The sequence below is a fragment of the Leopardus geoffroyi genome, chromosome B2, assembly GCF_018350155.1.
Source record: "Leopardus geoffroyi isolate Oge1 chromosome B2, O.geoffroyi_Oge1_pat1.0, whole genome shotgun sequence".
Taxonomy (NCBI): domain Eukaryota; kingdom Metazoa; phylum Chordata; class Mammalia; order Carnivora; family Felidae; genus Leopardus; species Leopardus geoffroyi.
In genome coordinates this window covers 8655502-8679117 of record NC_059332.1, presented here as the reverse complement: position 1 = coordinate 8679117, position 23616 = coordinate 8655502, and the positions used below count along the sequence as shown (strand labels likewise).

General features: G+C 39.7%; 1 protein-coding gene across 8 annotated transcripts in view; it reads left to right on the top strand.

Annotated features, from left to right (window-relative positions):
- The window catches only part of CDKAL1 (CDK5 regulatory subunit associated protein 1 like 1), a 715645-nt gene that overhangs the window by 229498 nt on the left and 462531 nt on the right, over positions 1–23616 (top strand). For all 8 annotated transcript variants that reach the window (XM_045497247.1, XM_045497246.1, XM_045497240.1 and 5 more), the window contains one exon: positions 814–934. In XM_045497247.1, coding sequence (XP_045353203.1) covers positions 814–934 — 121 coding nt within the window. The remainder of the gene's footprint in view (positions 1–813; positions 935–23616) is intronic.

Below are 23616 nucleotides of genomic sequence, written 5' to 3'. Positions count from 1 at the left end.
TCTAAAACAGGGTTTTGTGAAGACAGTGCAGTTGTGTGTGTTTCTTTAAAAGTCATTGAGTTGTAGACTCGTCGCGGGTGAATCTTATAGGATGTTAAAGTTATAAAAAGTTACAGAAAATACTCTGTGTAATAGGCAAAGGACAAAGTAAACATGGAGAACAGTAATTGGAGAATCTGAAGGGGATGGGAATTCTTTGTACTGTTCCATATTTTCTCAACTGCAATTCAGACTTCCCAAGTTATAAAAATTTTTATGACTCTTAGAAATAGTCTGATTGTCTTTTGTTATATTAAAAAAATCAGTTTAAAAACTTGTATTTGTTTTTTAAAAAAAACAACCCTAAAGTGTCATTTTATCTCAGCTTTTTAATTCTTTATTTCTTGGATTTGCTGTTTGCTCTCAGCAGATAATCTGCTTTTGCATTTTTTTTAATCCCCCAGCGGTACAGTTGGCTGGCAGGCACAGTGCTCCGTGAGCCCTCCCTGCTTCATCCACGCGTGTGGTTGACGCTGGAGGGCGTGCCTACCTTGCGGAATGCCATCCTGAGGGTATTTTTGGTTCTGTCATCTGTGCAGTAGAAAAAGGTGCAGGTATTGTAGGCAAAGCACTTTTGATGGCAGGGTATGCACACAGCTGTTTTTCTCTTTGGCATTATTTCTTAGGACAATGATCATATCTTCTGTTGTTTTTTTTTTTTTTGGTGTTTGTTTCATAGAGGAAGAAGGTAAATTAATACATTTATTGAGAGCAGTAAATGAAAGTGAAGTTCTGTGACCCGTGCTAATGTGTGTTTATGTGCTTTGTTTGAAGGTCATTCTGTGAGACTACTTGGTCAGAAAAAGAATAACGGAAAGCGGTTGGGTGGAGCGCCATTGGATTTGCCAAAGATCAGGAAGAATCCACTGATAGAAATCATTTCCATCAATACTGGGTAAGTGTCTCTCAAACTTGCTCATAAAATATTCAGTATACTCCATCCACAAATTCAGGGTTTTTTCCTACCGGACATGTGACAGAGTAAAGCAATTGAACGTTTTCATGGGAAAGAAAAATCAAAAATCTCTAAACCACATGAATATAGTTCCCGCTAAAAGATGTTCCCAGGGTATAAATTACACTTATATTTCAGGAAGAGTTTAGGTTTTTGATTAATATTATTCTGACTTCTTTTTGGTAATAGACATGGATTTCGTTTTCTAGCCATGCACCCGGGTTAAAATATTTTTTAAAAGAGTGTTTTGGGGGTGCCGTGTGGCTCAGTTAAGCGTCCAACTTGGCTCAGGTCATGATCACGCAGTTCATGGGTTCTGGCCCCGCCTCAGGCTCTGTGCTGTCTGCACAGCTCATCGAGTTATATACTTGAAATGGGTGAATCTTACAGGATGTTAAAGTTATAAAAAGTCATAAAAAACATTATGTATATAATCGGCAAAGGACAAAGTAAACCTGGAAAAACAGTAATTGGAGAATCTGAAGGGGAGAATCTGTGCTGACAACTCAGAGCCAGGAGCCTGCTTTGGATTCTGTGTTTCCTTCTCTTTCTGCTCCTTCCCGCTCATGCTTGCTCTCTCTCTCTCTCTCTCTGTCTCTCTCTCTCAAAAAATATAGAAACATTAAAAAAATTGTTTTTTAAAAGAGCGTTTTGTTGTTGGAATGGTTAACATACCCAATCATCTTTGTTTTTTTTTTTCAATAGGGTTATAAGTAAATAATACCCAAGATACTAATCATGGTTTGATTATTAATTCTCTGAAATACATGTTTGAAAATGTTGCCCTTTTGAGCTTTAAACTGAAAATGAGCATGGTAACTGAATATTAAGCACTCTTAATTTCCACATCTTTGTCTGAAGTTCTTCTCCCTTACTGTAACTCTTGGTGAGCCCATTCGTACTTGGTTTTATTTGCATTTACTGAATCTGCAGTCAATGTTAGTGTAGTCTGAAAGTCTGATGAGGCCAATTCCCTCCTCCATTCATAAAACTTCCTCCCACAAAGGCAAGCTGTCCTGCTCCTCTTTGATTTCAGCTTTCTTCCTTCCTTTCTAGAGTGGTTTTCCTTGTCCTTTGCTTCCTTCATGCTGTTTCCTGTGGAGAGCAGGCGAACTTGTCTCTTGCTTCTCCATCATTTTCTACGTCTCTCTTAGCAGTTGCCTTCTCTTCCTCCCGCACAGTTACAGCTAATGTTGTTGGTCATCTTTCCTTTAGTTTTACCACCTTCTGGTTAACCCTTCCCGCCGCTGCCAAAGATCAGGGAAGGTTGAAGAAGTCATTTGGTTTCTCCTAAAAGGCCCCATGGGGGTCAGTTTCATTTGACTTGGTGAGTTTGTCCTGGACCAGCATCTGGCCTTCGGGGTGGAAGATTCAGAAACCTGCACTCATTGAGCTCATAGAGTGATTAAATCAGAATGGAACTGAGAAATGTAGTTATCGCATTGACTAGAGTATCTAATCTATTCTCTCTTTTGAGCCTGAGCCAAATTATAAACATAAGGCTGTTTGCTACTCCCTCTGTCTCAATTATTCTCCTTCCTTCAGATATTGCAGGTTTTTCTTTTTATTCCCGATTTCCTGCATAAAACTCCCATATCCCTACATTCCCTGTCCTCCATATTTGCCTTAGTTTCTTCTATAACGCTTCTCACTATTGAAACATATAGGAGTTCGTTTATATTTTAATTGTCTCCCCTCATCGGTGTGTAATGAGCTCCAAGATAGTGGGGAATTTCGACTCTTATCTACCACTGTAGCCTTAGTATACAGAAAACTGTACACAGCAGGGATTTAATAAATATTTACTTGCTGAATGAATGAATCATTGATTTTTATAATTTGAAAGTTTAATGGGTTTATGCTAAATTCTCTTCACAGTACAGATGGCCTTGCCAGTTGGACAGTAATACTTGGAGTTTGCTAAGCATGCTTTCTCCCGAACAATGCCTTTTAGAAGGGCAAAGTCCAGTGTTCCTGAGAATCTCTCTCTTTTTTCGGTAGAGAACTGATCAACACCTCTTTGCCAAGACAAATTTCTTTAAGTGTATTGATGGTTTAGGGTCTTTGACATGCTCTCATATTTAGGTCCATTTGGTCTCTTCGGGGTGACTTTGCAGCTCTAGACGACCTACTGAGTGTTGCTTCTAGCTGTTTGTTTTCGAAGATGCTTTGTTTTTCTAGTTTCTCTGTACTTTTTCATTTTGTCACTCCCTGCTTCACCCTCCCGTGTTCAGTGACACTGGACTACTCGACACGCAAACTCAGGGTTCTCCTCTGTCTTGGCTGCAGGCCCCTGTGCATGCCATCAGGTGTGCCTGGCACGTCTTATCTTTCCCCCGCTCATCTGGTTGGCAATCCTTCCCTATGCAGTTACGTGCTTTTTTGGGGGGCAGGAGTGGCTTCTTCTTCCTCTTTCCATGACTGAGCTGAATACATCCCTCTTTCCATGGTGCGTTTACCACGTTCCCTTGTCTCATGGTTATGGCACCTTCACACCGGATAGTTTATATTTCCCAGTAAATTGTAAGCTTCCTGGGCTCTGAAAGCATTTCAGTTATCGTTATATTATTATCTCTGAGTTTGGTGTCTAGTACAAAGTGAGTACTCAATAAATATTTGTGAATACATGTTTTAAGGCCATCACTAGTTTTCACTGCTGTAAGAAATTTTAAGAAGTTTGCTTTATTTTATTTTATTTTATTTTATTTTGTTTTATTTTATTATTATTTTTAATGTTTTTACTGATTTTTGAGAGAGAGCGAGCGTGTGAGAGAGGGAGGCACAGAATCTGAAACAGGCTCTAGGCTCTGAATTGTCAGCATAGAGCCCAACATAGGACTTGGAGCCACGAACTGTGAGATCATGACCTGAGCCGAAGTCGGATGCTTAACTGACTAAGCCCCCCCGGGTGCCCCTAGGTAGCCATTTTAAGTGGCATTATGTTAAAATTTTTCACGTATTTGGAGTTTCCCTTTTCTTGGATTTATTATTTCTCAAAATGAGGCTACCTTGTAAACTTTTTAATCCAGCTCCCTGGATATTGGCTGTCACTGTGTCACTTCCTATCCCCGATTGCAGTATAGAACTCACCCTTAGTAAGTAAATTAGCACATATGCCCCGCATGTTAGGAGAAGTCATTCAATCTGTCTCCAGTTGAGAGAAGGATTTCTAATCTTCCTTGACTACTAGTCACTTTCCCGAATCAGGTGTGGCCTTATCATCGGCTCTCCAGTGAGAGCATCCCGTGAGCATTTGGCACAGTATCACTCTTAACATCTTAGCTTGGATTTTATTTCTGACCTCTGGTGGAGCTCATTGCTTTTTGTTTTGTTTTGTTTTGATTTTTTTTTTTTAGCTTACATTTAAATGTTTTAAAAGCATTCTTCCCATAATTATTTCTTACAAGAGAAAATGATCCTTCTCATCAAAATCTTGACAGAGTTTTTTATTGCTTTCAAATTAAATAAGGACATATTAAATTTTATATCAGTTTTTCATTTGGGAAAAAGCTCACATTTGCAACACATTTTATTGTATGTTAGTAAATTGTTGAGGTTACTAATTAGAGTCTACAGAATTGTTCTGATTTCTTACATTTCTATAGAAGTATAAGGAGTACATTAATTGCTTAACCAATGAAGAAGTTAACATTTTCAGGTCTTGCCAGATTCTGGGTGATCTGAGAGAAGATTATTTATTTGAGAATGCCTTTTATTTCTTTCTTTTTTTTTTTTTTTAATTTTTTAAAGTTTATTTATTTTGAGAGAGAGAGTGAGACAGTGTGAATGGGGCCGGGGGCAGAGAGAGAGAGAGAATCCCAAGTAGGCTCCATGCCATCAGCACAGAGTCCGATGTGAGACTCGAACTCACCAACTGCGAGATCATGACCTGAGCTGAAATCAAGAGTCGGATGCTCAAATGACTAAGCCACCCAGGCGCCCCGAGAATGCCTTTTATTTCTTCAATAATGTTTTATCTTGTCTCCTAAATCCTCTCTCCAGTGTTTGCTTACTCCTTTATCGTTATATTTGTTATGTTGAGTATATAAATGTTGGTCCACATGATTCATTGTGCGGTTTCCGGTGCTCTTCTAGTTTTCTGAGCTGAGCTGTTTCAGCTTCACTGCCGCCTGTCTTAAAAGCTCTTATTTCCAGACGGTCTCTTGGGTGGTAGAGACTCCCCACAGGGGAAACGTGAATGGCACATGTCTGTCAAATATGGTGATGAGATAGCTATGTGGATGTGATTCCGAAAAACAGGTGAGAATGAAGTTAACGATGATTGCTAATGCATATTGAGTGCTTCATGTATGCCAAGCACAGTGCTATGAAATGTATATTTTTTCCTATATTTAATCCTCAAAACAGCCTTATGAGATTTTTTTTTTAATAGATGAACAAACTAAAGTGCAGAGAAGTTAAGGAACTTCAGTTGTCATGTAGCCTGTGGTTAAGACCAAGACTTACCTATTAAGTCCATCAGATACTTTTGTGGGTTAAGAGAAGCAAGGAATCCTATCCAGTGTAGTTGGCAGAGAGGGATCTTTTGGGAGCAGAACAATCTTTGCATTATAGAGACTTTTGAAATGGGCCCTGAAAGACAGGTGGAGTGTGAAATTACATATGGAGGTGTATTCAGTTTCAAATTACCACGAACTGGCTGGCTTAAAACTACACACATGTATTATTTTATAGTTCTGGAAGTCAGAAGTCTAACACAGATCTTTTTTATGCTAAAATCAAGGTGTTGGTTGGACTGTGTTCTGTAGGCTACTGGAGAGAATCCATTTACTTCCTTTTTTCGGCATCTAAAAACCACCCACTTTATTTGCCTATGGTCCCCTTCTTCCCTCTTCAGAGGCTGCAACATTGCATTTCTTTCTGTCTTTTTTTCCCTCGTCTCATTTCCTCTCACCCTGACTCTCGGTCCCACTTTTAAATGATTACACAGTAACCACCTGGATAATCCAGGCTACACTCTCTAATTTAATGTCGCCTGATTAGCAACCTTAACATCAGCTGCAACCTTAGTTCCCATTTGGCATGCAAAGTTCCAGGGACTAGGATAGATATGATGAGAAAATTGTAGGGAGAGAAAAGAATGAACAAAGCCATCTGAGTGGACCATGTAAGTTGTTGGTGAAGAAGATAGTTTTCTCCAGGCAGTCTGGTGTTTCCAGTGTATGTAAGGAAACGTGGGATAAATCATCATCTGTGTGAAAAATCGAGTTGCCCCAGGGTGAGAAATTACACTTAATTCAGTTGGTAAAGGAGAGTCACTGAAGTCTAGAGCAGCGGTGAGAAGTAATCATAGCTGGGCATCAGGAAGATGATTCTGGTACCAGCTGATAATGTGGGTTGGTGTTGAAAGACAGGTCCAGGGAGACTTCTTCTGAGGCCGTTACAGCAGTCTGGCCAGCAAGGAGTGAGGGCCTGAGTGGTAGTTTGAGGAAAAGCATGGATAGCAGAAACGTGTCATGGTTAAAAAGATGGGCTTTGGTTGGGGCTTGTGGGTGGCCTAGTCGGTTAAGTGTCCGACTCTTGATTTCGGCTCAGGTCACGTCTCACAGTTTGTGAGTTCAAGCCCCACATTGGGTTCTGCTCTGACAGTGCAGAACCTGCTTGGGTTTCTCTCTCCCTCTCTCTCTGCCCCTCCCTTGCTCTCTCTATTTCTCTCTCTGTCTCAAATAAACAAAACAAAACCAAAAAAAAAAAAAAAGAAGAAGAAGAAGATGGGCTTTGGCATACTCCACTGGAGTTGTTTGTAGATGTCGATTTGGGCTTTGCCAACCATGGTTGGAGATGGCAATGCAAAGCCCCAAAAGACGCCTTAGTTGGAGAGGTGTGAGTGAGTGAGGTCACTGAAGGTGAGCGGTCGCTGCGTGTGTACAGGAAATGGGAGGAGTCCTCTATGAACTAGAAGTAGGCAGAGACGAAGGTTTATGAACATGGTGTGTCGTACTATCAATTGCTTCAGGCCCCTTCCAGAGAAAAAATGTTGGGACAGGGAGCTGTTTCAGGGGAGTGGGAAAATTAGAAACCAGATTCAGAATTAGTTTTGATCCAGGAAGATTACTCTTTTGAGGAGTTTAACTATGCAGGAAGAGAGGTGGTCTCTAGAGAATAGAAAGATTCTTTTGTCTGAGCCTGTTTAGAGGCAGAGGGGTAAGGAGGAGAAATAAATTGGCGGGAGAAGCTTGTTCAGCAGGATCGTGTGTACGGATGGGAAGGTAAGCCTTGGCAAGGGGGTAGGACACTTTTGTGCCTCCCTGGATATAGCAGTGAAGGATGTAAGTAAGTCAGAGTGTAGAACTTAGTTCTTTTTCTTAAAGGTCTTGACTGGTTTATGTATTTGTTTATTTATTCATTTTTGAGGGAGAGACAGAGAACGAGTGGGGGAGGAGCACAGAGAGCAAGGAAGACAGAGAATCCCAGGCAGGCTCCACACTGTCAGCTCAGTGCCTGATGTAGGCCTTGAACTCAGAAACCATGGCAATCATGACCTGAGAAGAAATCCAGAGTCTGACGCTTAACCCACTGAGCCACCCAGACGTCCCGGATCTTGGCCAGTTTCATGTACAGACAGTGTTTCAGTTCTTTCATGCTAGCAAGTGAACTAGACAGCAGTGTGTCAAGTGTTCTGTCCCAGTACATTTTAGTTACTGCACCACAATCCTGTGATGGCCCTGACTTGGGATACAGCCAGTTCTCGATTGCAATTCCAGCCCCGTCCCCAGGACTTGTCAGTGCCCTTTGTCCCTCCCTTCCTCTCCTTGGTGTTGGTGTCAGTTGTTCGCCTACACTGTATATTTTCTACAAACCACAAGTTACATCTCATGATAGATTCTAATGAAATCTCCAGCCAGAAATAAGCCAGTATCTTAGGTAAAGATAAAAATTTGAAGATTCATGCCAGAGTGTTTGATTTTTCTCATTAAATGGTGGAATGGAGTCATAGTTCTGAAATAACAATATATGGAGATTCATGTAGTTCTATGTGGGCATATGAGGATATTTATGTAGATTTAACAAAAGATCACTCCCGCACTGTAGTCCCTATCATACGGAGTCTACGTGTGTATAAACAAAGAAGTGAGCTGAGGTTGCAAGGCTCCGTTTTTGTTAGAGGACCTCATTTGTGTGATTGCCTTATTTTTTGCCTAGTACTGAGCATGGAGATGGAACCTAGGTAGTGTAAAGACGAAAGGTAAAAATTGGGAATTGGGCCATAAAGAAAATCTGTGCCTCATTTTTGCCTTCCCTGTCACCTACTTTAAAGTCATCAGTTTTGACAATTTCTTGGCAACCGTGTTCTTCCAAAGCCAAGAGTTGGACGCTGGGTAGCAGTTGTGATAGAAGTTGTATCATCGTTTAGGTACTACTATCAGATTATCCCTAGTTTGAAGGGATAATCCTCCCCTGGGCTAAACACATCTGAGAAAATACTGTCTGACCCTGTAATATTTTACTGATACTTTCTCTTTTAAGATTTATCTCATTTTTCTTATTACTTGCCATCTGTCAGACATAAAATGATGGTATATGCGAACCTTTAAGGGGGAATCTAATTTTCTTTGAGATTATGTACTTGAATTTATTATCATTTTTTAAAGTATTACTTTTTCCCACCTATAACATCATATCTTTGTGAAAAAAGCTAACTTGTATGTTTTCACTTTCTTTCTCTAATGTCCAGATTTTATCATGTCTATTCCAGTGCTGGATTCATAGGTGTGCTCAATGTTTGAATGAATGAATGAATGAATGAATGAATGAATGAATGAATGAAACAATGATAATTTATTGTATAAGTGAAATTATTTTTAGAGAAATATAATCACAGTAACAGTTCTCTTTCTGGTTCTAATGATTAAAACATGAAATAGTATTAACTAGACATAATCATAGTACGTCTGAAAATAGAACTATGCTGAGCTTACCACATTACCAGGTATTGTGTTAGGTGCTATGATATATACAAAGGTAAACATTTCCCAAGTCAACAGGTAACTAACATTGAATGGACTAATCCAAAACATGGAGCTCTAAACACGGTATTAATTGCAGCTCCTCTCTGGGGAAGATTTGGATCTCTTTCTATTCTATATTCTGGGGAATGCTTTTAGATCTCAGCATGACTGTCTTTCTAGGGGCTAAGGGAACACAGCAGGGACTCCTTAGACCTCTGAATTTGAGCTGTGGGTTACTCAGACATTTTCTTACTGCCTTTCTGTGAGATGCTGTGGCAGCAACACAGTTAAAAAGTTTCCATGGCCTTGGACATCAAATAAGACTACTGCTATCATGAGTACTTGGTGGAAAACAGAAGCAGCAAGTATTATCTTTTTATGTTACCCTTAAGTTACAGCTTTCAGAAAATTACATTGCGTAAAAAAAAAAACAAAAAAACATTTTTAGAGGTATTTAATTAGAAGTACTCTAAAAAGTTTTTAATTAAGGTTCCAAGGAGATCCTGTTAGCAGTTTGAATATCTGTGATTTCACACTCATACTAGGGTGAATCTTTTTAATATTGTGGGAGAATAAAATTTGGGAAATCTTATCATCTCTTCGAAATGACTGCATATTTTAACGATTTGTTGAGTTCTTATATCTCAGCATCATGTGAAGAATAAGCTGTTATTTTTGTAGTTTATGCTAGACTGTTGTTCAAATGTCCTGATTATATAAATCATGGCCGCCTTCTGATGGTGCTGTCTTGAGAAAGCTCCTTCAGCTTCGGTGCCCTCCTCAGAGACAGCTGTTAGAAGGTCCTAACACCTCTCTCTTCCAAGAGGCAGAATCCCGAGATAAAACACTTTCCAGAAAGGATTTGGCAGACTATATATAGTCATTCTCTAACATAAAAATTGTGGGTCAGTATTGGCTTTTTATATATCCGCACTGATGTTGCGAATCAGCCTAAGCCAATTTTGTTCTGTACAACTAACTCTTAGGGGTTTTTTGATCGACAGCAGTTGCTACCAATAGGGATTAGTTGTTCCTTATAACCCAGCTGTCAGATTATAATGAAAGCAAGTCCCAGTCCAAAACCTGTAATAAGAACTTATTAAGCAACCTGGCACAGTCCAGCTGTTCTTGTAAGCTTTGTGAAGTCCTATCTCTCGCTCCTTTTGGGTGATTAAATCACACCTTGCGTGAAAGGTTCGCTGGAGCCCAATGAGACAGCATGGCCAGCTTCCATCCACCAGAATCCGCTACCAGTGTCCGAGCGCCGGCTGAGTAGGGGCCAGGCCAGAACAGTCTCCTTAATGTTCAAAGCCAGAGCTACAAAGTGTGATTCATGGACCAGTGCTGGGTCACCCACTACTGATAGCTGGTCTGCGACAAGCGTAGAAATTGAGAGCAATCATTTTAGAAACTTTTAAAGCCGTTTAACATTGCGGCAATGTCTTGGAATTCATTTTCATTGTATTTCATAAAACTAGCGGTTTATAAGAGGTTGGCAATCAAAATCCTCGTCTGTCACTGTAGTTTGAGAAACACTGGTCTCGGCCATTATGTTGCAGGATCCTTCACCCTGTTGTGGAGAATATTTAGCCAGTCCACTTATCTTGAGTGCCACTGATGTCGCTAATTAGATGCTGTTTCTGCTGTCTTTTATGCTAGTAGCTAACCACTTGTGCTTACTATAGTAGTTAAGCACTACTTTTACAAATGCAGATTTATTTCTGTCATTTATTATGCTAAGTTGCAAAGCCTCTTCTGTCCTCGGAAGATAAAAAGCTAAAACATTCCCGTAATCTCTGGAAGGTAGTCTTTCTGATTAAATAACTAGAAAAGAGAGACTTTTCTTAGAGTTGTAGCTTAAAATGACTCACCCATTTTATATAATGCTCTCTATGTTAAATTCTTTCAAAAGTCAACTATTGTAGCCCTAACGTATGGTTTCCACGAAACTTGAAGCTAGAGATTGTAACCGTTCTTTTAGCATGTCCCCACGATGAGCAGAGAGCTGTTATTTTTCTCTTCTTCTGTAAACTTAGGGAGGCCAGGAACCTATGTCTTGATCAGGAACCTGGAATGTGACTCCGACTTATTCTGGAGAAGGCGCTGGGGTCTGTGGCACGTTGGAGAGAGCGCTGCAGTTGGGTCTGGAGGCATAGACAGTTATTTTCTGGCTTTGTGACTCAGGTACATTAGAGACCTCTTAGAATTGATTTCTTTTCTCATGTGGACACGTGCTGCCTACTACATGTGTCACCTGACTTAGTATGGGTACTTGAATAAGTGTTTTCCCTAGAATTTTGATGTTGTTTTATCCTCCACTCTACCAACATTCTCCGTGACTCCTCCTCTTCTTTTCTCTTCTTCCTTTGTACTATTTATGCAAGATAGTTTCTGGTACTAGGATTTAAAGTTCGGAGCTTGTTCAATTCATCATCAGCTCATCAATCTCCTACTTCACTCGTTCAGTGTTAAGTGAATGACAAACTTTAAAAAAAAGTGAGGGCGCCTGGGTGGCTCAGTCCGGTAGACATCTGACTCTGGGTCTCAGCTCAGGTCTTGATCTCAGGGTCGTGAGTTCAAACCTCATGTTAAAAAAAAAAATTAATCTTCTTTTCCCCTGTAGCTTGTGTCTTGCATAAATTCACTTCATAAATATTTTAGTATTTTAGTGACAGCAGTGTTACTTAAATGCAGAAATTTTTTTTCTGGCTGGAGTATAATTCTAATTACTTCTCTCTTGCAATAGATGATTGTTTTGTAGAAAAAGAGAAAATGATAATTTGGACTATGAATGAAGTAAAACTTACTCAAACAATTAAATGTGTGAAATTGAAGTATTTATGGCAATTTTGAACTTGTTACATTTTTACTTTTGTCCAAAAACTAGCTGTCCTGAAATTTGCAGCTTTTTTGATATTTTCAATGAAATCACCAAATACTTTATTTCCACTTAAATACATAGAAATGAAATTTTAAAGTGATCTTATTTTTAGTGGATTATAAAACTGTATTTGGGAAAGATCATTCATAAGAACAGTGGATGGCACTGTTGGTTCATACCCGCGAAGTAATTATCACTAAGGAGAACTTTTAAATGCTGGTTAATAAATGCCTTTAAACAAGTGGCCCAGTTAAAAATTTTAGGCAGTATTAGAATGGGGATTTCACCTCCAATTTTGTAAATTCTTCTTTATGTAATCATTATTTTATATAAACTTTGAAATGAATATATAACTTTTTTAGTAATGATATATAAAGAAATGGTTGGTTTTAAAAAATCCTTTCAAATTCTAGCATGTACCATTCCCCTAACTAAAAAGTGTATTTTGCTTGCCGCTTTTCTGATTCAACAAAGCTATTTAACTTGAGGAAGGGAGAATAAAAAACTGAAAATTTAAAGAAACTCAAATTTAGGCCCAGCATTAAGGGAGCCTTAGATTGCAGTTGATTGAGTAGAGTGGTCCACACTTTGTTCAGGTTAGTTCGTAGAGTCTGTGGTGAGAGGATGTACATTAATTTTAAATAGTTATAGATGCTTTCACGGTTTTATAAAGTTTCTTTTTTTTTTTTTTAAATTTCATGTGTGGAAGTATCTTATGCTTGTTCATTAAGAAAACCAAAGAGCCCCCAACTGGACATTTATTTACTCAAGATATGTGGTTGAACACCTGTTAAGTGCTGAGGATAGATAGATGTGTTCATTTGGTATTGGCGTCTGCCCTTGAGAATCCCACAGGAGAGCGAAACAAGCACAGAACAATAATAACATTGTGAGTAGGACAGAAGGGGTGTAGACAAAGTTAATTGAGGACCACCGATGGATTGTTTGGATGGATTAGGTAGGGCTTCCAAAGAAAGTGGGTATTTAGTCTGAATGTCGAAATTTATCTCCTAGGTGGGTTCGTAAGGCCATCTAAGCAGGTGGGGAATCATCCAGACAGTGGTTTTGAGTTGTCTCACATAGGGAATGCACACAGGCTGTGCCCTGCACAGGGAATGATGAATTGGTAAGTGGTGGTGTTTTGGATGAGGGTCTAGGAGAAGAGGGGTGAAAGAGGTGGCTCGAGATTGCTTAGGTTCAGACCTTGGCCTCATCATTTCATCATTTGCTCTGTGACTCTGGGCCCTAGAGTTTTCAAGAGAATGGGCTGCCAGCTGGAGGTTCGGAAGAGTCTAGTTGTGCACTTGTCAGGTGCCTCTTAAGGTGCATTAAGTTCATCCATTGGAATGAGATTTGAATTCCTTGTTTTGATGGTTACCATTTGAGACTGTTAAATCATACAGATTTAGAGTTAGAGGACTACTGGATTGCCTGTCTTTTCTTCTCCCCTTCCTTCCCCTTCCCCTTCCCCTTCCCCTTCCCCTTCCCCTTCCCCTTCCCCTTTCCTCCACTCCCTTCACCAGTAGTTAAGTAGGGTGCATGAAAATGAGTGGCCCTGGGAAGGGCCCTTTGGGAGTGGATGATTGGCTGTGTCCAAAGAGCTAACCATCTGTCAGTTTTCCTGTTGCTTCAGGAAAACTCATTTTCCAACCCTTATCAGGAAGGGGAAAAGCCTCCAAAACTTGTCAAGTGCAACTTTAATTAAGGATAATTGGATACACACATGATTGGGGATAAAGTCTTTTCAGTTTTTTTCAACACAAAAATAGTACATATCATATTTATTTCAGAAATGACTTGAAAAAATTCTTTTTGCTACATCTCAGCATGGTAGCCCTGGTTGTCTTATTTTTTCTAACCCTGACAAAGCAGAATGTTTTGTTTAGCTTTTTAAAAAGGCAATAGTGCATGTAGTTATGACCTCATTTACTTTATCTGATGAAGCAGTCTCTGAGGAATGTCTCTTTTTCTGTAAATTGACGAAGGAACCTGTATTTAAGGCAAGGTCATTTTTTAAAGTCCTGCTTTCTGTTTCCAAACAACGTATGTGGCTTTGTGAATTGTAATGTGTATTTTATGGTTCTTTTTAGGTTCTCCTTGAAATGGCTATTAATAGTGGGAGGTAATGTGGGTTTAGGAAGATCTTTTTACCTTGTAAAGGACATTTTATGTATTGTTCCATTCCTGTTCTTGAGGAAAACATAAACTGCCTGAAATGGGATTTTTAGTCTGTTCTCTTCCTCCCCCAACTCCTTTCCCCATTTCTGATGTTCTCTGCCTGCCCACGTGCCTGTACAAATTTATGGCAGTGGTACGTAATGATGGACTTTTTTTTTTTTAACGTTTTATTTATTTTTGAGACAGAGAGAGACAGAGCATGAACGGGAGAGGGGCAGAGAGAGAGGGAGACACAGAATCTGAAGCAGGCTCCAGGCTCTGAGCCATCAGCCCAGAGCCCGACATGGGGCTCGAACTCACGGACCGCGAGATTGTGACCGGAGCTGAAGTCGGATGCCCAACCGACTGAGCCACTCAGGCGCCCCAACGATGGACTTTTTTATTTAGGACCTGTAGCACCTTGTGACTGGAAGATAAAAAGATTGGTGGTCTGCTTTATTTATTGGTGTGTTCATATCTTCATTGTACTCATTCACTCATTTATCCAACAAATATTTTCAGGATATCTGTATGTATCAGATAGATACTCTTAGTGCAGTGGCAGAAACGAGGCTCGCTTATTTCATCCCTGCCCCTGAGAGTCCCAGTCAGGTTTAGTTAACTGGTAAATAATTCTGTTTTGGTTTTCATGGAGTATAATAACGGTTAGTTCTTTTTTATTACGTGTGTGGCTTAGGGTTGTGTACCTAGAAATGACCACAAATACAGAGATTGTATAAAATAGGACTTGTATAATATATGGTGCCTGAAAATGGTCTTGTCCAATTTCATGTTCAGCATGTGGGATGTGAGAGCTGGTGGGACCCTCTTTGGTAATTGATTACCTTTGAGAATTCAATCACCGTGGTCACCCGCGGTCCTCACTCTGGAGTTTGGGCAACGCATGACCTTTCGAATGTTGATGTTCTGATTACTCTGTTAAACTCAACGCTCTGATTTTACTTCCAAAGAGTGAAACTGTTAAGACCCCTTTCTGTTTTACCTTAATCTCTTTCTCATTCTTGTTTCTACTCTTAGGTTTATTTGTTTATTTTCCTAACTTAATTTCCAATTATATGCAACGTAAGAAGCAAAGCAATACAAATAAAGACGCTGTGTCAATAGCAGCACTGATGTTGACGTGTTGAACTGATAAATGGAAACAAGACGTCTGTCTGTTTCAGATTCCTTGGGACGGAGGGCTCTCGGTGCTGCTGCTGCGAGGTTCAGTCGTGTGCAGTGACGCCTAGTAGAGGGTCCTCGGTGGCAGGATATGAGTCCCTTGCCTTTAAATTCTAGTGGTAGGTTATCCTAGGTGAATGATGGAAGAGGGCATAACGTAGGTGTTTCCAGGTTTACTTTGTGTTTGATTTTTAAGTTGCCTTCTTCTTTCACGCCATAATTTAAAATTGCGCAGTGATCATGACAGGAGGTTTTCCAGATGATACTCCACAGTGCTTCATAGAAGCAGCATCACTATGGCTTGCTTCATTTCTTAGTTCCTGTCCTTAACCAAGTGTTGCTTTACTCATCTCTCAGTGGTTTCTGGACAACTTCAGTTGAGTGATGCTGCCATATCTGTGTTTTCTGACTTAACTTGCAGTCTCTTTATCCTCTTTAAATCGTTACTTAGTCCACTATTCTTCCATCTTTGTGTATCCTGTCTATCCACAAGGGGCCGTACCACCACTGTGCTGTTTTCTTGTTTACATCTGCTATAGAATGATTAGTCGTGTGTGTGTGTGTGTGTGTGTGTGTGTGTGCGCATTTTTAAAATTTCTTTTCTTTTAATATTTATTGTTGAGAGAGAGAGAGAGAGAGAGAGAGGCAGTCACAGAGAGAGAGAGAGGGAGACACAGAATCCGAAGCAGGCTCCAGGCTCCAGGCTCTGAGCTGTTGGCACAGAGCCCGATGTGGGGCTCTAACCCATGAACCGTGAGATCATGACCTGAGCTGGAGTCTGACGCTTAACCGACTGAACCACCCAGGTGCCCCAGTGTGTGTTTTTAGAGTGATCATTGGAAGAGCCTTTTTTCCTGAATTTAGATATACTGATAACAGCCAAAAAGTAACTTTAGTAAAGCTAGACAAGAGTATCTGTTCCTTTCAGAATACAGTACTTCATAAATTTACCCTCGTCTTTTTATTTTCTTTTCTGATGGTTTTAACTGCAATTACCGTTAGCATATGTAACATACTCTACAGCAGACCCTTGAACAAGGCAGGTTTGAACTGCACACGTCCACTTGTATGTGGATTCTTTAAATTAAATACACATACAGCTCTGTAAATGCATTTTCTCTTCTTTACGATTTTCTTAATAATATTTTTTTTCTCTACCTTGATGTATTGGAAGAACACAATATATAATACACATAAGCTACAAAGTATGTGTTAAGCAACAGCTTATTTTCCTGGTAAGGCTCCTGGTCAACAGTAGTTAAGATAAGGCTCCCAGTTAACACTGGTTCAGTTTTGGGGGAGTCAGAAGTTTTATGTGGATTTTTGACTATGCAAGAGGTTGGTACCCCTACCCCTATGTGTTGTTCAAGGGTCAACTCTATACTAAAAAGCATAGATTTTCAAATATATTTCATTTGGATGAGTTAACAGAAGTGGAATTATGTCGGAGTTAAGAACCATTTTATGGGTCTTGGAATATAAACTCAGATTCCTTTCTACAGGCTTTTTTTTTTTTTTTTTTTTTTTTTTAAAGTAGGCTCCACCTTGGGGCTTGAACTCATGACCCAGAGATCAAGAGTCTGCTGACCGAGCCAGCCAGGCGCCCCTCAAATTGCTTCCTATAACATTGCCATTTACAGTGCTGACAATGAAGAAGATGCCTACTTTATTCCACTGTAAAAATTGTCCCCATTTTACGGAAACTGAGGTTGAAGAGATTAAATAATGTGCTACCGTCTTAGCATAAAAGTAGCTAAAAAGTGCAGCCTCATGTACTCAGTGTGAGAGGCTGTTTGGCCTCGTGTGAGGAGCGTGATTCTGGTGCGAAACTGCTTGGGTCTAAACCCTGGCTCCACTGCTTATTGTGTAACCCTGCATACGTTTTTTTTATGCAACAGTTTTCATCTCTCTGGGAATATTAATAATAATAACAATATCTGTTTCATAGGCTTGTCCTGAGGATTGAGTATATCTGTGCATTGCTTAGGATAGCATCTGGCAAATCAGTAATTATAAGTGATTGCTGTTATTATCATCCTCATTAATTAGACTACGTTCTCTTTATTTTTTTTTTTAAAACCCCATGTATGTTTATTCCTTCTTTCTAAAACAACGTAGGCATTTTGCGTAATCAGGTTAGTGGACCACTCAAACATTTGAGTGAGTGAGTGAGTGAGTGAGTGAGTGAACGAATGGATGAAATAATGCCTGGAACCCACATCTTTGACTTTTATGTAATTGTGACGTTTTATTACAAACCTCCTCATTTTGGTGTAGTAGGTGAGAAAGAACTCTTTGAATTTATTTATTTATCTTAAAGTTTAAAAAATTTATTTAGAGAGAGGGGGAAGGGCAGAGAGAGAGAGAGAGAGAGAGAGAGAGAGAAAGAGAGATCGAAGCCCAAGCAGATCGAAGCCCAGCTGTCAGCGCAGAGCCTGACCGGGGATTCGTTCTCACAGACCGGGAGATCATGGCCTGAACCGAGATCAAGCGTTGGACAGGTGCCCCACAACTGGTTGATTTAAATAAATCTACTGCAAATAGGTGGATTTGTCCTTTGTAACATTTCTTTGACGAATGTCTAGATTACTAGAGTAACATGACACTTTGCGTAGTGGGCAGCAGGTTGGTTTAAGCTCTTCCTGAATGGGTTGTGCTGCCTGAGATCTCTCGCCAGCTAATGAGAATGGTCTGAGGCCTTTCTTACAAAAGATGGGGGGGAGAAACCCTTTTAATTAGAGATAGACTTTGCAAAACTATTTAATAAGTTCCTTTATTATTTGTAGCCCTGTGGCCAAATACCAGCTGCCCACACACCTTCTTAATACAAATCTATTCTTGGATTAATTAAAAACCCTTTTGGCAGATTCATATATTCAGAGACTCTTGGAGCCAGAAAGGGTTTTAGAGATTAAAATTTTTCTTTTCATAGATGATGAAACTGAGGCCCACTGGGCCTAACAGCCCAGAGTTCGGTGGCCCTGCATATTGCGCTCGCTTGTAGGAGAACTGGTTTGTGACAGACAGAAGGACGCTACCCTGACAGGTGATACATCTTCCCCTTCAGGATTTTAGAGCTTGGCGGAAGGATTAGAAACTTTTGTGGTCTGGACACATCATAACAGTGATACCGTATGTTAGCTTGTGTTGAAGTATATATGGGTCAATACAGCAGAAAATGGCATCACTTGGGCCATTCATGCTTTGGTGAAGGAACAGTGGAACACAGCGAACTTATGTTTGTATTCAGTGCCTTGAATTAAATGGGATAAAGAGTCTATTGTGACTTAACACTTTTCTTTTGATGTGTGAGGACCTTCGCAAAACTCTAGACTTTGTATCTCCTTGTGTTCCTCTTCTGTTCACACATAATTTGCCTTTCCTGCCCGTATTTCTGGTTCTACTCTTTACTTTCCTTTTTTCCCTAAAGGCTTGTGTGTTTGTGTCCCTAGCACCTAACAGTGACTGGTATATGGAAGCTTTCAACAAAAAAGTTTTTCAGACTCAGTTTCCAAATGCTAGGTATGTTTTCATTCAGAATTTTCTCTTGCTGTTTGTTTCCTGAGTATGTATTTCAGTCTTTCTCAGGCTGTGTTCTTTGAGAGAATGAAGTCTGAACTTAACACCTGAATGTTCTATGGCATTTACTGTATAAAATGAATTCACTTCTTTCCTAGGCTTCTAGATTGGTAAATATCTGTTTATCATCCTTGGGAGATTAGAAAATAATCACCTAGATTATTTTTTGTGGTATCTAATTATCTTGGAATGCTGATTGAGAAAGCCTGATTTATTTGCTTTATCGGACTTCTTAAATACCCTTCTTCAAGCTTACTTTCCTAGGCAGCGTTGTCACTGATTGACCTCATTTTGATGTCCGTTGTATATTTTCCCCACATTTCCTTACATCGCATAGACTTATTTTTTACTATAGGTTGTTGCTAAGTTTGCATTATGTTGCATAAGTTACAGTTGACTTGGCTTATTCTTTAAAGAGAAATGCAAGGAATAAGTGTATAAGAGAATTCTGACGTTGCTCCATTGTTCTCATGTCAGGCATACACTACTTGAACACCAAACTTGCCATCGCTTGTTGGGTTTGTATGTGAGACATGCTAGCACCATGGCCACACAAGTTCCAAAGGCAAAGGAAGGAGACTGGGACAAGTAGATCAGAGTATGATTAACACTGACTCGGCCACCACCACTGACCCTTGAGAGTCAGCCCTGTTTTAGGCATGGCATCTAAGACTGGCAACCATCTGAGTTCTTACTTCCAGAGGAGTCCATGTTAGATGTGGTAGGGCACAGTTCTATGAAAATAAAAGAAGAAATAAAACCAAACCCGTTCACAGATGACATGATTATGTACATAGAAAATCCCATGGAATCTACAATGAAACTGGAACTTATGAGGGAGTTTGGCAAGAATGCAACCTCAAGCCCACAAAAAGCAATTGTATTTCTATGAATTAGCAATGTACTATTGGAAACTGAAATTAAAAAAAAAAAAATTTTACATCCGAGCTCCAAGAAAAATCACTACAAATTGTATTAGGATTTGTATGATGAAAAATACACAGTGGGAGAAATCAAAGAAGATCTAAAAAAATATAAACATGATGTTTATGAATTGGAACACTCAACGTAGTGCAGGTTATCAATTCTTCCCATATTCATCTCTAGATTTAATTTCAATATAAATTATGGTTGGATTTTTTTTTTTAGTTATGGCCAAGCTGATCCTAAATTTTATATGGAAAGACTAGTGAACTAGAGCTATCTAAAATAGTTTAGAGAAAGAATAAAATTGGAGGAATCACACCACCCTAGTTTATAACCCATTCTAAAGCAACAACAGTCAAGAGAATGTGAAGGGATAGCCCCAGAAGTCATTGGAAACAGAACAGCAAGTGCAGAAATAGACCTCCACAAAATGGCCAGTTGACTTTTGACAAAGGCACCAAGTCTGTCCAAGGGGAAAACATCAGATTTTGCTGGAGTGGTAGTTATCCATATGGAAAAAGAAGAACTTTGACCTAAACCTCACATATATGATAATTCACCTTGGAATCAGTGATCCAAAAGTAAAATTTTAAATTCCAAAAGTCGTAGGAGAAAACATAGGAGAGTATCTTTGTGATCTGGTATTAGGCAAAGAGCTCTTTGACATGGTATCTAAAGCATGATCTGTAAAAGGAAAAAGGATGGACTTCACTAAAATGAACATATTTTGCTCTGTGAATGATGCTATCAAGAGAATAAAGAGCAAGCTGAACACTGGGAGCAACTATTTACATACCCAACCATAGGATAGTATCCCGAATAACTCTCAAAACTCAGTATTCATATTCAGTATGAAAACCAAAAACCCAGTTAAAAAAACGGACAAGAGGCTTGAACAGACACTGAGCTAAAGATGATATTCCAGTGGCAAAGAAGCACATATCAAGTTTTTCAGCATCGTTACTCTGCCACTAGTCACATATTAGACTAGGTAAGATTATGAAATACTGACAGTCCCAGGTGTTGGCAGGGTTTTGGAGCATCTGGAACTCTTACATGGTGGGGTAAAATGATACAGCCACTTTGTAAAGAGTGTCACGTCAGCTTCCCATCTGACCATTAATCCCACTTGTGGGTCTGAGAGAGGGGAAGACTTCGTTTCATAGGAAAACGTGTACACGAGTGTTTCTAGCAGCTGCTCTCCAAATCATCCCAAACCAAAAACAGTTCATACGTCCTTCAGGGGGTGACTGGATAAATAAGCTGTTATATCCATTCAGTGGGTAGTGAGCTATAAGAACACGAATGAATGATTGCTACCCTAGCATCCTGGATGAATCTCCAAAGCGTGATGCCAAGTGAAGAAACTTAGTTCAAAAAGGTTATGTACTGTATAATTTATTTATATGACATTTGAGAAAAGAGAAAATGATAATGATGGAGAAGAGACCAATGATTCCAGTGCTTAGAGGTGGAGGGAGAATGAGAGAGGGGATGTAAAGGGAGAGCGGGAAGAAATGTGTTGGGGTGACGAGGTTCTTGTATCCTTATTACCATGGTGCTTGCATATATCTATTCTATATGTGTGCTATAATTCACAGAACTAAACTGTATACCCTGTAAGAAATTCATTGTAGAAATTACCATGTGGCAGTTATTTTAAAAATTAATGGATCCTACAAAGAAAAAAAAAATGCTAAATGTTTAGGTGGAGAACCAAGGGAGGGAGATTGAAGTTTTTGGGGGAAAAAAAAAAAAAAAGGTGTAAACTTGCATCTAAGTAGGAAGCAAAGTCGTCTGGACAAAGAGGGAGGTGGGTCTGGGACTGTATATTTGAGAAGAACATAGTTTTGGAGCAGCTTCTGAGTTTAAATGAAGCCTTACTGAATTTGTCCTCGGCAGTGAATGGAATATTGTCACCTCAAGGTAATAGGAGATGAATAATAGGACAGTGAAATGGCAGCTTTTTGTCATGATTTGATTTATTAAATAAAACTTTTTAATTGCCTGCTGTCATTTCCCATTAAAGAAGACTCTCTTTCATTCTGGCGGCTCCTGCCAGTCACCATTTGTGGGTCAGAAGACAACTTGCAGAAGTACTGTCTCGTTTGCTGCTGGAGGTGAGAATGGAATGGATGGAATTTGGTCAGGACAGAGATGTCAGTTGCAGAGGAGACGGTTTGGCTTACGACCAAGCCGATGTCTATGTGTCTCCGTTGCCTCTGTGCACACCAACCTTGCCACTTCTGCATAAAGGAAGAAATTATTACTGCTTTGGAACTGGTGCCTATAAAATTGCAAAAGTTGGGGCGCCAGGCTGGCTCGGTGGGAAGAGCATGGGACTCTGGATCTCAGGGTTGTGAGTTCGAGCCCCATGGTGGGGGTAGCGATTACATACATACATATATAAATACATACATACATAAATACTACTTTGTTTTATTTTTATTTTTTTTTAAATGTTTGTTTATTTTTGAGAGCGACGGAGAAAGGATGCAAGTGGGTTAGGGGCAGAGCGAGAGGGAGAGTTGGAATCCAAAGCCGGCTCCAGGCTCCGAGCTGTCAGCACAGAGCCCGACGCGGGGCTTGAACTCACGAACCAAGAGATCATGACCTGAGCTGAAGTCAGATGCTAAACTGACTGAGCCACCCAGGCGCCCCCATAAACACTATTTTAGAAAAAGCAGAAGTTTATAATAACTTGTTTAAATTTGAATTTTTTTGTTTGAATAGATACTGTAAAATCAGGTTCTCATATTCACCATGTGATCATCTTAAACATATTTTGGAAGAATTGCAAATCTCCTTTTTGCAGAGGCTATGAAAACACAAAATGGTGGAAACCCAATCGCATGGATCCCTTACAGCCTTTAGGAGCATTCAGCCGTGCTGACACTGTGGGACTAGCATGTACATACCAGACTGTCGCAGCTGCATTTTTTTTTTTTTTTAAATCAAATGATCACAGAAGCTTTATTTGTAATAACCAGAAACCAGAGTCATCTCACTGTCCACCACCAGGCGAAAGGACAAATTGTGACACAGGCATACAAAAGAGTACTACCCAGCAAAATAAAGGAATTAGCTTTTGACACCTAAAAAGCCTGGATGGAACTCAGGATAACTGTGCAAAAGAACTCAGACAAAACCATTACACATGGCAATATACCATCTACGTAAAATTAGAGAAAATGTAGACAAGTCTATATTTAAAGAAAGCAGGTCAGTGGTTGCCTAAGGCAGGAGGGTCCTGGAGGGGGAAAGGGAGGGATCACACAGGTACACAAAGAAACTTTGTCTTTATTGCAGTGTTATTTTCTTAAATATGTGAAACACTTCTCAAATTACTATGACTGGTTTCTTTAATCCTTTTGATAACTGATAGAAATTTAAACATGTTTTAATGATACCGCTCTTTTCTCCCTTTTTCCCCTAAAAAATTTTGTTTCCCTGCCACCTTAGTATCTTCCTGAAAATATAAAGGAAAGAAAAATCAGAAGGGAGGAAAAAAAGGGAAGAAAGTGAGGAGAGAGTATAAGCTAGATCCCATTTTGCTAGGAAGAGGCTACCAGAGAATACCTTCATTTGGCTTCCTTGTTTTAGCCGTGTGTGTGTGTGTGTGTGTGTGTGTGTGTGTGTGTACATGCATGTGTTCATACATGTTCTATGGAAGTTTGTGTAGCCAAACCTCTTGGCAGTTATTGGCACATGATAGGCACTTAGGGCTGATATCTGTGGTTTTCTTTTGTGAATCATCTAACTTCACACATTAACTGACTTCACAGATAACTTTCATAAACTAGTTTGTGCTCTGTAATGTTTGTCACATGGTATATAAGTAAGGGAATGGAAGGTACGATGTGGAAAATTACTGTTTCAGGCATTTCAGCCTGACTGGTTTATCAACAGGGAGTTACTAGTGTCAT